Source organism: Aphelocoma coerulescens, chromosome 17 (genome assembly GCF_041296385.1).
Source record: "Aphelocoma coerulescens isolate FSJ_1873_10779 chromosome 17, UR_Acoe_1.0, whole genome shotgun sequence".
Taxonomy (NCBI): domain Eukaryota; kingdom Metazoa; phylum Chordata; class Aves; order Passeriformes; family Corvidae; genus Aphelocoma; species Aphelocoma coerulescens.
This window is the reverse complement of record NC_091030.1, coordinates 9,572,368-9,587,676: the sequence shown is the minus strand read 5'-3', so window position 1 is coordinate 9,587,676 and position 15,309 is coordinate 9,572,368. Positions and strand designations below refer to the sequence as shown.

General features: G+C 42.8%; 1 protein-coding gene across 5 annotated transcripts in view; it reads left to right on the top strand.

The window, feature by feature from the left end:
- Positions 1-15,309, top strand: part of STRBP (spermatid perinuclear RNA binding protein) — a 47,315-nt gene that overhangs the window by 19,780 nt on the left and 12,226 nt on the right. For 3 of the 5 annotated variants that reach the window (XM_069032087.1, XM_069032084.1, XM_069032083.1), the window contains exons 2-8: positions 2,414-2,589; positions 5,369-5,586; positions 6,311-6,476; positions 8,181-8,325; positions 13,602-13,696; positions 14,109-14,204; positions 14,926-15,037. In XM_069032087.1, the coding sequence (XP_068888188.1) occupies positions 2,587-2,589; positions 5,369-5,586; positions 6,311-6,476; positions 8,181-8,325; positions 13,602-13,696; positions 14,109-14,204; positions 14,926-15,037 (835 nt within the window). In that variant the 5' untranslated portion in view covers positions 2,414-2,586. The remainder of the gene's footprint in view (positions 1-2,413; positions 2,590-5,368; positions 5,587-6,310; positions 6,477-8,180; positions 8,326-13,601; positions 13,697-14,108; positions 14,205-14,925; positions 15,038-15,309) is intronic. The other 2 variants (XM_069032085.1, XM_069032086.1) reach the window with 2 other exon arrangements.

Sequence of the window (15,309 nt, the reverse complement as noted above, 5' to 3'; positions counted from 1 at the left end):
TCATCTGTCTGTGCCTTGACTTCAGCCACGCACTGCTGAAAAAAAGGGCAGGTAAAACAGAGCTCATAAATACCTTCATCCAACAACCTTTACTTGTCACTGAAAACTTAACCTGTCTTGAAAACAAGAAAACAGGTCAGTGCCTGCTAAGGCAGGGTATGGAGAGGTGTTGGTGTTTTCACTTCATCAGCCCAGCAGAGATTACCCCCATTGAGGCTGTGACACATTCATTTCCAGCCTGTTTTGGCTTTTCCAAGAGCCCTGGGAAGCACCCAGCACAGCCAGGGCTGCCCTGAGGAGTGAGTGTTTCCAGAGCTTGGGTGGCTCTCGCAGACTTGCCCTCTAGACAACAGCCTGCTCAGCACTTGCTGAGCACCAGAACTTGCTCAGCCAGCTATCTCTGTCCATCTGCTTGCCACAGCCTGGGCGAGCTGATAAGCAACAGCTTGCAGTAGTCTTGGGAAGGAGGCTGGGCTGGAGTGTTGCTGGAGTCTGGAGACATTGTACTGGGCATATGCTGAAGTCAGCAACACATTCCGGTGCCCTCCTCTCTGCCTGGAATTGCCAAGTTACAGCTACCAGAGAAGATAACAAACCAAAAATGTGAAATGTGGGAGTGACAGTGAAGAAGAGTAGGTGAAGATAGCTGAAATTCAGTTTGGAGAGAAATAATTTGAAATACATTATCTAGAAATGTGTCTCATAAAACTCTCTCTAGTTTGCTATTTGCTGACTCAAGTTATTATTAGTATTATTAAAAAGCAGAGCAAACTTGTAAAGAGTATGGCTGGTTCTGGAGATGGTGAAAGGCTGTTGAGTGTGGAGGAGCTTATGACTAGCTCGCAAAATAAATACTGCCAAAGCAGTGATCTTTGCTTAGTTTTCCTCCCAGCTGCCCCTGTCTGACTTCCAGGATCTCTTAAGAGAAAGAACATCCCCTTCCTTGATTGCTTCTGGGAAGCAATTTGGTAGAGTGTTAATACACCTTGGTGGGCACAGAGCCTCTGTGATGAGAAGTGGGGTCAGTCAGGGTTTTCATTAGCTTGCTTTTCCCAAGTATTTTTAGTATGACTGCACTTAACTCTCTTGGGGTTTCTTCCTTGGCATTTTCAGCTGCTGGAGCAGACAGGCCCCTGCACAGTGTTCCTGTCTGGCTTTTTGTTTTACCCAGTTCTACATCCTAAATTCAGTGGTGTGACATACAAACAACTATCAGGCCTTTGCTGCCAAAGCTACTGGTCCTATAAACATGCTTAATTTCTTCCTAACTAGGGAAATAGGGAAGCGAGATCTGTTGTTACCTTTTCCCCTGTCACACTCAAATCTCTGTGGGATGCAACATTTTAATTATTCCCTGTCACATCACAGGTTTAAGTATCTCCTCAGCTTTCAAATCATCTCACCTATTCCTTTGCTGTTGCCAAACATGCTTTTAATCTCTAACAATGTCAGGCTTCTCTGACACACAATATGCAAGGCATTGCTGGAGAAGGGGGGTCAGCATACAGGAGAAAAGGAAAACATTTTAGTGTGTGTGTGTCAATCTGCAGAAATTTACTGACTGGGTTTCCAATTGCTTCAAAACGTTGTGGGAAAGCTGATGCAACGATATGTGTAGTGAAAGGAAAACAGGAATTTTCTGCAAGGACTGGAGTGTCTTGCTGTGCAGTGAGCTTATGCTTCCCTCTCTCACATTACCTGCTCTGTTATTCTGCTCTTCTCTCTCACAGAGCATTTCTTTGCAGTTTTATGCTGCCAGTGTTGGTGTTGTTTCCCAGTTTAGTACACGAAGGCTGCTCTTGAAGGATCTTTTCCATGCTGTGTGCTGGGAAAGGCAGTGCATGGGCAGCACAGGCGGTGTGGGTGATTTCAGCTCCTCGCAAGTCTGACGTCTGCAGTTTGTTAGAATGTGCTTGTCTGTCTTTAAATAACAACTTGCAGTTATTGCAACCTGAAGCCTTGGTTCTTGGGCAGCATCTGACACAGGATCGAGGGCTGCACTGAGGATTTCCACAGAGAATTACTTTTTGGTGGTTAAATGTAGTGTGTCTGATTCCTAACATGCATGTGACACTAAAACAGAGACTTATTGAGCTGGTTTCACATAGACCGTGTTTGCCATGTTGGATTTCCTGTCATCCTCATCCCAGAAACTGGGATTGCCAGGTGGTTGACAAACCTCTCTGAGATCAGCTCTAACTGGCACGGGAAAGTCGTTACATGTGTGTGGGCACATCATAAAAAGTTGCTTTCCATAGTGACATCTGTTTGCTCAGCTATAAATGGATCAGTGACTGTCCCATCTGGAAGCTGGTGTGCTCTGATCAGTGGTTTGCCTCATGTGCTGCATCCAGCACTTCTGGAATCAACATGCCATCACTGCTGGTTTCAAGTTGTTTCTCTCTTTTTGCAGGTGAATTAGAGAAAGTGACTCCCAGAGCACCTTGGCTGCATGAACTCTTGAGCTGTCAAGGGACTGAGAGGCTTATGAAGAGGTTCTGTCAGGCAAAACAGTGCTTAGCAAAGACACCAAGGAGGAGGGAAAAAGAGAAAGGGAGGGAGAGAGAGCTGAAACACTAACAAACCATGGTAGGTATTTGTTGTCTTTCACAAGGGTGCATTGAAAGTGTTTTCTGCTGCCAGGCTTGCATGGGGCCTGATCAAACCCAACAGAGGGGATTTTCTGACCTTGCACTAACTGAGGGATGGTAATGTGTGCTTTGAGCAAAGCAAGTGAGGTTTGATGTATTGTCAGCCTCTTAAAGCCAGAGAGTGTTCTTGTGAGCCTGCAGTACATGAATTATTAAAAACGAACGAAGGGATGCTCATAAGGTTTTCTAATAAAACTGGCATTAGCAGGCTGTAGCAAACAGCATCAGTGACCTTGAACTTGCAGATTTCATTACCAAATGCTCACACTCCCCTTCCACCTCTACCTCACAAAAGCAAGTTTTGATTATTCACATCCATGTGTCTGTGATTGATGGTGCCTCTGTGCACACTTTGTATCAGTGTAGATGAAACGTGTGTAGCCAAATATACCTGGTGTGTATTGTTTAAGTGAAGAGTCACTTCTCATCTGCCTGGGTTTGGCTGCAAATTAGAAATGCCTGAGATGTGAGATTTGTAAAGGTGAGCAAATATGAAGTATTGTGATGGTGAGATTCTGAAAATGTGTTCACAAAAAGGCAATAAACCTACTCAGTTCCTGAACAATATGAGTGGAGAGCCGTTTAAGCATATTTATGTATTTTTAAGTCCTCTAAGGTTATTACTGAGAGAAGGGAAATAAGAATAAATGCAGTAAATTTTAAGTACAGTTGCTAATGTTTGTGTGGCTGGTTGCTGCTGGTAGGCTGTATGTTCATATTTGTATTTACAAAAAAGACTTAAACCTAGACTTTTGTCAGTTGCAGAGTGAAAGGGGAAAGAACACTTTACAAAGCAGAGTTGTTAATGTATTTTAAATAGTGTCCCACTTTGTCATTCTTTTTGCCCTGAATTGTAATGAGGAATTGATCTTGTCAGCCCCTCTTCATTAGAAAAGAAAACGTGTCTCATAATTAGGAGTTACCAATTTGTTTCTGTCCCACTGTTGTAACTGCCATTTCGTAAGGTAAAAGATGGTGGGTGAATTGTTAAATGCAGCTCGGCTGTTTCCCTGCAGCTCTGGCTGTATCCATGTTGTGGATAACCACAAGAGGGACCTCCTGGAAGTGTTTTGCAGCCTATCAAACTGCAGGGGATAAAACCAGCCCCTGACAGATGAATTGTTACTGCCCAAATTATCCATCTGGGTAGGAACGCAAAAATTAGGAAGGGAATGATGTCATGACCTTCAATGATAGAGACACAGGGAGTGCAATAAACCAGGAAATCGTGGACAGATCCTTAATAAGGATCCAGCCCAGAGGCCTCTGAGGTTGTTCAAAGGCCCATTGTGTCCTTCGGAGTGGGTACAGCTACAATCCCATGAAATAGGGGTGAAAATTACACCCAATTAAGGTGCTTAAAGTGTGGGAGGAACAGAGGGGTTTGGTTGGTGATTCCAGGTTCTGGGAGGCTTTCAGGAGGCTTTCAGCAGTGACTGATGTGTCTATAGAGACCAAGACTTATTGCTGCTCTTGCCACAGGCCTGTGCTGTGATCACAGCTGGTCTGGGGTACTGTTTAAATCAAAAAAGTCACATCTGAATAGTCTGCAGCAAACCCAAAACTTCCTAGCACAGGTTACCCAACCAGTGAAGTTTACCTCCCTCAGCAGTATCACTCAGGACTCTGAGTTTCACTGCAGACTTTTTAAATTAGCACTCTAATCTCTTCCTATTCATTTGAATGTCTTTAAAAAAGAAATTTCAGTCTCTTACCATTTATCTTTATTCTCATCTTCATTCATGCCTTTGTAAATCCCTGTGCAGTTGCTGAGCCTCTCACAGTTCTGTACTGCCTGTGACTTCATCTGCAGCAGCAGCAAACCCATGAGGGATTGGCCCTTTGACTGCCTGTTCAAGGTGTGCTGCTGTTGTCCCTGGCATAACCAGAAGAGAGGTGGCTGCACTCAGCACTTAGAGAATATGCAAAGTTGCATTTAGAGAGTATCAATGCCTTTTGCAAAATAGGAATCATCTCTCCTTGCCTGCCCTCCTTTCCACATGCTATGCCCAGTCTGCTCCCCGCCGGGATGCTCATGTTGTGAATTTCCCTCCCTTGACACAAGGTTACCTTTTGGGATCAGGACCCTAGCTCTTCCCTTTGCTCCAAGCTATCCAACTGCTGTAGGCTGCCACAAGCCGACAAAGATCTCTGAAATTCAGGAATGCCTTAATCCCTGCAGGTATCCCAGGGTAGGGCAGCCCCTCTTCCTTTCAGTGCTGTTGCTCACAGCTTGGATCCCCATGAGGTCGCTCAGCAAGATCAGGCTCTGAATGATTTCTCACTGACTTGGAAGGGTTAATGTAAATAACCAAGCAAGTGAAAGGAGGAGGGAAGTCAGAGACACTTAATGAATCTGGAAATGAAACTCGGGGGTTTTGTGTTCTCCTGCTTCAGCACTCTAAGTTATACTCCAGCCAGGCAGACCGTGCCCTCTTCCCCAAGGGAATCTTGGTGGGGCAGGACAGGGAGAAGTAAGAAAAACTATGAAAATATGTTTTACTAGCTTAGTGCTGATTTTTTGCACTGGTGTTTGTTTTCTTTTTTATTTTTAAAATTTATTTAAATAATTACTTCTGCATGATTATAAGCAACGGTTGTCCTAAAACACATTATTACCTCTGCCAGGGAGGATTCCCATTCAAGCAGTGTCCTATGTCCTATCAGTTATCCAATAATTTTGTTCTCTTTCCTTCCTGTTTCCCACTCCACAACAGAGATCGATCCGATCTTTTGCTAATGATGACCGCCACGTAATGGTGAAACATTCAACCATTTATCCATCTCCAGAGGAGCTTGAAGCTGTCCAGAACATGGTCTCAACAGTAGAATGTGCCCTTAAGCATGTGTCTGACTGGATGGATGAAAAGAACAAGTCTGCAAAGTGTGAGGGTGATGTGGAAGCCAAGGAGGAAGCCGCAGAAGGCACTGCCAAGTGAGTGAAGCCTCAGCTCACAACGTGTCCCTGTGCTGCTCTCAATGGCTCCTTTCCTCCAAATAAGAGTTAATAAGAGTTATAAGTGTTACTTGGGTCTGCTGCAGATGAATGTTCATAGAAGGAGGGGGATATATCTGGACTTTCTGAGGTGGGAGCATGGGGGAGGAGTGCAGGGAATGGCAATAAGCCCAGCTGCTCTCCATTTCTTTGTTTACTTTACTGTGATGTTGTGAAGTTGCATTTAGCAGACAAACCTTTCAGCAGTTTTTAGCAAATGCAATTCCCCAGAACACACCAGTGCAAATGGACAGCTGTGTGCTTGGGGACTCCTGCAGTCTGATACTGCAAAAGGAAGTTTTTATAATCCAGCAAACCAACTTTCCTCAGTCTCCATTACTTTCCATTATTGTCATGGTTTAGCCCCAGCTGGCAACTCAGCCCCACATAGATGCTGATTTTTTATAAAATAATAATCCAAGTGTGCAGTAAATGCTTTGGAGACAACTGGATGAGACAAGACCTGGTGCTGGCCTGTCAAAGAAGCATTTATTGCTTTTAAACCATCTTAGTCTACAAAACTGGTTTTTGTCACAGTGTTTTCCTTAGCGCTCAAAAATTAAGTATTCCTATGTTGCTTTGGAAATTCTTTACTGTGGCTCCCCTAAACTGTAGCTGGAGAGTAAAATCCCTTTTTAATTACCCTAAATTGTTTCACTTCCAGGGATCAAGGTGGTCGGACGTTATGCGGCGTTATGAGAATTGGCTTGGTTGCAAAGGGCTTGCTGATCAAAGACGATATGGATCTGGAGCTGGTTCTCATGTGCAAAGAAAAACCCACAAAGACCTTGTTATGTATTGTTAAAGACAATCTCCCAGCTCAAATTCAGGTGAGTTAATTTGGAGCAGTCCTCCCACAATGGCTGATAGCACTGCAAGAGCTATTTGGGGAAAAGCTGGAATTTGTTCCACCAAGAAAGACAAGTGATACAAAGGAATATACTCTGAATCTAGGACGGCATCTCGGGCGTGTGACATGTTTAATGTGGTGACATGAAGTTCTTACTCACAAAATGTAACCTCTTACTGCTGTTTTTGCCTACTCCCGTTTGTGCTGTCAGTTCCCTTGGGGGGCAGCTGACCTGTGTGTAACTAAGCCAGTGTGGGTTTGGGCGCTCTGGTCCAACCAACATGAGCTGAACTGCAGAAATCTTCCCTGCTTAAGTGTGTGACTCAGTCCCTGTTGTTGTGCCCTGCCTGAACCAGCTGCTTTGCTTGGGCTGTTCCCACATAAACCCTTCTGTGCTGCCGAGGTGGGAACGTGTCATTTTAGGCGGTCATTCATTTTGGCTCATGTTAATCATGAGCTCACATTATTTTTATTTATGGCTACTTAATTCTGATGGTGGCACCCAGCGGGCAGCAGTTGCAGCTTGTTTAGGGATGCCATCTCTGTGACAGAGGTGAGGCTGAGGAATCACTCCAGGTTCCAGACTCACCAACAGTGGTGCCAAGGAACTGCCCTCAAATATTCCACTGCAAGTGCCCCTCTCCAAACCACAACCAAACTCAGTCTTGCTTTTCTCCTGATCTGATTTTCTCCCTGTGTTTTACCACTCTTGACAGCTGTTTGTTCTCACCATTCATTTTCTCACACAAAGGGCTTGTTTTAATGAGCTACTGTTGTTCCTAGAGATGTGGCCCTACCCATAGCTAAAAATGCAAAGGATCTTTTGAGTAGTAAAGAGTAAATTTTACTTGTTTGAAAGTTATAGGGATGTATTGAGTATTAAAGAATAAATTTTGTAGTGAGGCATGATATGAGGGTTGAAAGTTAGAAGAAAAGTTAATATTGTGCTTCAAAAAAAGTTAGATAAAATGAGAGACTAGATATAATTAAAATATGTGAAGACTGAATAAATTCAAGAGACAGGGAGGTAAGATCCTGTGGGGAAGGACTGTAAAGATGAGGGAAGAGGACTCTGACTCATGAGATACTCCAACTGTTGTGAGCATGGAAGACAAGAAGAGGCCCTGCAGAAGGATCAGATGCTGGAGGCAAAGGAGGGTTTAGGCCCATTAGGGGACAAAAGGAGCAGGTGAGGTACAGAGACTCAGGAGCTTCTGCTTTGCCGCTTTGAAGGCTCATGGTGAGCAGATGCTCAGCCATTTTCATCCCAACAATAAAGGAGCCACAGAGCAGATTGCATCACGGAAGGGGTCAGAATAGACATCTTAACCACCGGTCTGCTGAACCAGACTCCACACAGAAGGGATGGCTGGAGGACTCTGAGCCATCTGTGGCTGTCCTTGTGCTTCTGGAGGCTGAGAGAGGTCCCAAAGGGCTGCTGAAAGACCTGCAGAGAGATCACTGCAGAGAACTCTGATACAATTCAGTTAACAGAGCGAACTGTCAGGCAGTTGTAGCACTAGCTACAAAAGGAATGTTTTAAATTGTTTTTAATGAGGGAGGCAAGGCCGCCTTTGTTATTGCAATGCCCTGTTAGCCTTCTCATTAGCTGAGGCACATACACAGATTCTTCACTTTTTCAGTCGATTGGGAGAGTCTTGAAATCTTTCTTGGTGACTTTCAGAAACTTACAGAAGAGAAGTATCTGGTGGAGGAGCATGTAAATGAGGCAGCTATTGTTATTCATAACACAAAGGAGCCCAAGCTCACTTTGAAGGTGATACTCACATCCCCTCTCATCCGAGATGAAGCAGAGAAGAAAGAAGGAGGTACACAGAGCGTTTTAACTTGGTTTTAAGACTGTTCTAGCTAAATGTCCTGACTGTGCAGCACAGGGTTAATTGGAAAGTAGGCTTTTAATTGTGCATCATGTACTGACTAGACTGGCTATTGCCACCATGGTTATGTATTTGTGCCTTAAAAAGACAACAGTCACTTAAATTTCATGTAAATATGCGAGTTTTCCTTTGCAAGCACTATTCCTACAGTGTTAACTTTGACATACAATTAGATCTTAGTTCTCCTTTCTTTCAGACTTGTTATTTAATTCTTGAGCACCTGGCGCTGCACAGTCTTGTTTGCAAATTAAGTCAGTCAAGTGGGATTGGTTCATAGTTTCTTGAAAAACTCATAAAAATGTTTCTCTTTATGTAAAAGCCCTCTCCCTCAAAGCTTGCCAGCGTGTCATCCTGGCCCTCAGTTTTTATTGATTGATGATGTGTATGTTTCTGGCTTTAAGAATTTCCTAACTGGGATACAATTGAAGTTACGGTGCTGTGATACAGCACTTTTGCTTCTGAATTGAACGTTGTACCTCATGTCCTTAGAGCAAAATAGTTCTAGAAAACTGTCACTTAGTCCTTTCTGTTCCTTCTCCCTCACCGCGGTGTCCAACACAGTTCTGTGCCCGTGCTGCAGGAATGGTGATTGTAGTACCAGTGAGGCTGGAAACAAACTGAGAGCAATAGAGAAGAGCAAATGTAGCCATACTTTGTTGTATTTTTAAAATCTTGACAGTAATTTCTGCTTCTGCTTCCCAAACCTATCCCTAGAAACTTTGCCACTGGATGATGTCAGACCTTTGACCAACTGGCCACTCTCTGTCATGACAACTGAGGCAGCTGGGCCCGTGTGGGCTAGGGAACTCCCTGTCGCTCTCCCCATTTCTAGACTTGCCACAAGTCCTTTGCTTCCTCCCTCTCCCACATGGAATACCGATGGGATGAGAAATGTTGGTCAGTTTCTCCTCATTTTGTTGGAGGCAATGGCAGGAAGGATCCCTTTCCAAGTGACATGTAACACTTTGGCAGCAGTCGGATGCAGAAAAATCTTACAGAACAGATGAATGGCAAAGATCCCCTAATTGCACTGGCTGTTTATTCTCAAATTAGCAACAATGCTGTTTCCAAGACCATTAAAAATAAACTGCATATTCCTTTAGTTGTTCAGCTTCCCACAAGATGCTGAGACCAGCCAGCCCTGGAGCTGCTGCAGCTCATCCATGTTCATGAGAGAGCACAAAGTGCAGGACAAATTCCGATGGTGAAGATTTGTGAGACTCCCACAAGGGGATACAGTTTTACACAAAGGCTTCTGCCCTTGTGCAAGTATTTTCTTGCGAAAATTGATGCTGTTATGCCAGCAAAGTCCAGGAATTTCTGAAATCATCTCAAACTAAAGGAGGATTGGAATTTTTATGCTTTTTCATGCTTAAAATGTAGGTGGTCCATTTTTTTTTTCAGCATCTTAAAATATTTTCAAAGGTCTCTACTATATTTTTAAAATCTAAAATTATTTTACCACCTCTCCTGAAGTGGTTATACACTGTCATTCTGTGCAGCTGCTCAGGACAGGGAATAGGGTCATGGATCTCATTTTAAAGTCCAGGTTCCTTGGCATTGATTCATCACAAAGAACAGAGACATTTATCATATTCCTTTTCAAGGTATATGGAGCATTATGCAGATGTCACTAAGTAAATTGGAAGCAGAGGGATACATTTTTTTGTAATCTTTCCAATCATACTTGGATTAGAATCACTTAGATTCAGACCAAAAATGTTTCATGTCTAGTATCAAGGGAGCATAGTTGGAGAAACTGGTGAAAACACCTTGATCTCCAAAGCACTGCCGTATTTTTTCTGTACCACTAAACAATGTCGACCAAATGTAGATACACTTCCTGTGCAGTTTTAAAAACCTGACAGTTGACTCCATGCATTCTTTTGACTGAAGGAGCTCAAAGTGCTGCTGAACTTGCCTTTCATCTTCCATGTAAGATAGGCCTGGGCTGCCTGAGCCTGTGGAAAACTGACCAAGGTTTCTGTGGTGGGATTAGCACTAATCTGTTCTCTAACAACCCAGGTCAGGCCAACGGCCCTCGTTACCAGTGCTCCCATTGTTCTGTAGGAATGCTGTGTGTGCCTTCATGCCCTGATGTCAGAATGTATCGAAAAACATTCCTGGATTTCTCTTCAGTCCCCACCTCTTTGGAAAAGTGTTCATGTTTAAGACGTGGTGTTTGTCCTATTTGTTTTTGCTGCTCTTTAGCAAAAATAAATAGTGGCCCAGTGTGTGTGTGCATTTTGGTGTTTCTCACAAACAGCTACCCATAAAGCTCTGCTTTCTCATGTTGAGAAGTCAAGCACCTAAATTGCCTGCATTTTGCAACAGTTTCAATTTTAAACTTTTTAAGAAACTGAATTTTTAGTCACAGCATCAAATATAAATTGGGCTTTCCAGACCAGAACCTTGTATCCTGAAAACCAGTTGTTACTGAGCATACAGTAACACCACATTATGTAACTACAAACAAGCTGGTTCACCAAAGTGGGGCCAAAGTCCCGTTGCTCCTGGAGCAGGACATGGCCAGTGGTGCTCCCAAGGGGCCAAGCGCCTCTGAAGGGGCAGCAAGCCCCAGACTGCCCTCCCCTCTCCAGAGAAGACAAGGCCCCTCGTATGGCTCCAATGAATGGAGTTGGCAGCTCCTGTGTGAAGAAAATGTGTACAGCAGTGGGGAGAGAATTCCTGAGGGATTGGTTCTGCGTTGCATAGTGTGAGCTAACGTCAGGGCTTTAGAATTTACTCTTTACTAAACTCCTTGGATCACTGCCCTTGTTAAAACTACAAGGAAAAAAGGAAAGCTTTGCAATCCCATTTGAAAATTTTGATTTGGTCTCACTTTCCTGACTGGCAGAGCATGAAGAAACATGCCATTCTCCTGAAGGGGTCCAAAGGGAGCCCGTTGCAAGCCGCTCGCCCTCTTCACTGCCTGTTCTCTTCATCTTTCTGTTTAATAGAATCTTGCACCCAAAAGTTGGCAGACTGCAACATCAGGACACTGGGGCTGAACAAGCAATTGGCAAAATTCTCCAAGATATTTGTAAATTAGACCTTGGAAAATGGCCTTAATCCTGTAAGAAAAAGTATGGTTCTAAATCAAAACAAATCTTAGGAGGTTTTTGGTTCACCTGAATGACAGGTGACATGTATTCTGTTTGGTTTGTAGTTTAAAGGAAAAATTAATTTACTTTGTCAATGACTGCAACACTCTTTAGCAAAGCCTCATACAACACTGAGCCCCAGTTCACTGCAAAAAATTAATGATTTTGCAGTCAGTCACCTTTGCCATTTTCTAACGTTTTAAAATAAGATTCTGATCATTCATTGACAGTACTTGTTTGATACAATACTTGAGCTTTAAGCAGATGTTTATATTGTCTGCAGTGAAGTCTTGTCAGAGAACTACCCAGATGGATGTTGAGTAATCCTGTGCCACAAATGTCACTCCTGAAAACAACGAAACTGCAAAGGAAATTTAGAAGCAAATCTTGTGTTCCAAAGTGACCTTTTGTGCTCAAAGAAAGCCAGAGCTTTGAGACTTTGCAGCTTTCATTTGGAAAACAGACAAGAGGAGTGATTAATCCCAATCCTGGAATGCTGTTGATGAGGGCAATAACAAACAATGCAAATATCTGCTGTGAAGTTCACAGGGGTTAGAAAATAAGCTTATAGCACTTGAGTCAGCAGCTGTCAACTGCAACCATCACCTGTCAGACAAGATACTGGTTCTGTTCAGTTTTACACTTGTGGGTTTTTTTGGCTTTGGGCTCTTTTATTCATCGTAACATTAAGTGCTTTTACCAGAGTAACCTTCCCAGGAAATGGCTTAGGAGAGGCAGCCTTAACATTAAAGATGCAATTGCTTATGCAGCCAATCCCATTCAAAGTAACCCACGAAAATGTACTTGGAGATGACACTAACAAACTGATGGAACTTTTTTCTCCTAACTTGTCCTGGTATTTTAAATGTCTTGCTGGATTTTGCTCATCTAGCAGAGTCTTCAATTTGGAATGGATTTAATATTTCATTCAGCTCTGCAAAGGTCTCTAAAGACCTGGAGAATTAACTATTATGAATAATGAAAAGAGTATATTTCCAAATTATTTATTTTTAAGTCGAGAGTAATTATGTATTCATAGGAAAATTACATATTCAAGGTTTTAGTTGAGCCATGGATTCATTTGGTTATTCCAGTTGTCCTCAACATCACCTAAAACTAGTATCTTTGTAATGTGATTCCACAGAAATGTAGAATCTGTCATTTATAGAGTTTCCAAAGAATCTGGATGTTACAAATTCCTTTGGATTAAAATAAAATAAATACAGAAGAAAGGACTGATAGAAAATTCCCCTTAATTGGATTTGACTGCTAAAAGCAGTTTGTTACAAGCTGGTTGATAAAAAGAGAACGGGAGGGAAGGCAAAAAAATGTAAATCTGGACAGAACATATCAGTGTCTTGTCTCTCAAACCCATCTTTGAATTTCCTCTGTTGGTTTCAGTTGCTGTTGGGAAGATTTTTACAAGAGGGCACTTCCTCTCGAATACATTAATGACCTGGAAGTTACCAAACCCACTCTTTCATATGCTCTGGTTATATGAAAGACTAATCAAACCAAAACATTGTACTAGCATTTCCTGTATATTTCTTTTATTGAATTATACTGGCTAGTACTGTTCATGCAATAATATTTCAAATATATTCAATGTTTTTCTTTGGAATTCTCAACAATTGCATGGATGTAATTTCACTTTCTACCTATTACATTTTTTTTATTACCCCCTGAGATTATCTTCCTCTTGTCCAAAGACGCTTTGAAATTCTGTGCTACCTTTGTGGAATAAAAGTCATGAAGAAGAAGAGGAAAAAAGCCCAATACATCCCAACAGAAAGAAAAAAAAGAGAAGTGCTATAGAGCTATTTTCTGCCCTGCAATGTGTTCTACATTTTTAATAAGATCCCAGGTTGTCTGTAGCAGTGGCCATCTTTATTATTACTATTATTTTACAAGGAGTGAATGCCTTTGCTTCTGTTGCACACGTGCACATTTACTACCTTTAATGGCTTGTTTAAATTAAATAACACCGTGCACTTAAATTCTGGGAGTCTTATTATCTCATTGAGATGCTGCCGCTCTTTTTGTATTGTGACAGAAACCCCTTGGTCAAATTGTATCTGTCTCTTTTTATCCCATTTTTACCAGTAGATAATGTTGCGATGAAAGATCCTCCGGACTTATTGGACAGGCAGAAATGCCTGGAGGCCTTGGCGTCTCTGCGGCACGCCAAATGGTTTCAGGTTGGCTCTTTGTTCTTACCTTGTTGTTATTGTAGCCTTGCGAGGTTTAATTTGAGACAGTTTTAATTTTAATGCCTCTTTAATTTCTGACTAGTCCCTCCTAGAGCAAAGGTCTAGAATTCCAAACCCAGTGCTGTACTGTGCAAGGGCAAACATGACAGGGAGACAGTCAGCTGGTCCAGAGTTGTCATGAGGCTACAAAAGCAATCTTGACATTTCACTGCCTTTTTTATATGTCTTTCTAAAGTCAAGTGTACTTTTATATGTGTTTTTATTTTGCATGAAGCTGATTAAGTATTAAGTAATAATAATTTTTAAAAAATCTATCCCAGGACTCTGTGCATTTAAAAAGAAAAGCAAAATTGAAGACCAGGCTTTTGCAGGTGTATTGGAATCATTTTGTTTGTTTTAGGCCAGGGCAAATGGACTAAAATCATGTGTAATTGTCCTTCGTATTCTGCGGGATTTGTGCAACAGAGTCCCCACATGGGCACCACTGAAAGGCTGGGTAAGTACAGAAAGAGCTGAAGGCCACAAGGTCATGTGTCAGATCTCCTTAGAGTTGTAGCAGTGTCTGGACTGGAGAAAGCAGAGTCTTGTATGAGACTCCTCCTTCTACCCCCGTCCCTTTGCTCCCCATTAACTGCTCCCTGTGTAGGGGAGAGAAGGCAAGTAGTCAAGTCTGTGACACACTGATCCCATGGGAAGGGACACACTGCTGTGGGCCTCGTGCATCCCAGAGGTTTGGCAATAGACTCCCACTTGTTACCTTCCATCCCTCTTGTTTAGTTTTCCAAAACTACCCTGGTCCCATGACAATGCCACCCCTGCCAGTGGTTGTTCCCCTTTCCTGAGGTAGGTTTGCCCTGCATGCCCAGAGAGGAACACTCTGTAGGGCAGCCGAGGTGGTGTTTTTCTAGTGTGGAACTGAAAACCCTCTGAGAGGAGAACATTCACCTTACTTGATTTTAGAGACCCCTCCTTTTTGACTTTTTGGGCAGACAGTGGAGAGCAGTTGGTCTGCTCCAAAGGCAACTCAGAGCAGGGGACAAAGATGTGCCCTGCACAAGGACGTGGCCTCCTCTGGGGCAGGTCTCTGTCTCTTAGACCTGTAGTGGATTACAAATGAAGTGACCTGATGTGACTGTCTGTCCCCTCTGCCCCCCCATATATAACTGAAGTCACAGTTACCCTTGTGTCTATACTAATCGTAATTTAATGTCTTCTAGCCACTCGAGCTTATATGTGAAAAATCTATAGGTACTTGTAATAGACCTTTGGGCGCTGGGGAAGCGTTGCGACGAGTGATGGAGTGTTTGGCATCTGGAATTCTGCTTCCTGGTAAGGGGCCAGATGAACTCCAGGAACAAAAAGAGATGGTCAGCCCACCTTAACATTTAGCTGTTGCTGTAGGATTACATGAGAAATGCCTGCTGTGAACCCTGAACCTGCCGTGGAGTGAAATTAATGGTTTCTTCTGTAAAATTAAAAAAAAAAAAAAAACTTGCATAGTGGTCACTGTGTGAATGAAACTGCCACTGCAGGAGAAGTTAATGGGGAATGTTAGAGTTGTTAAAATTAACCCCTACCTCATTAAGGGGTTGCAAGTAAAT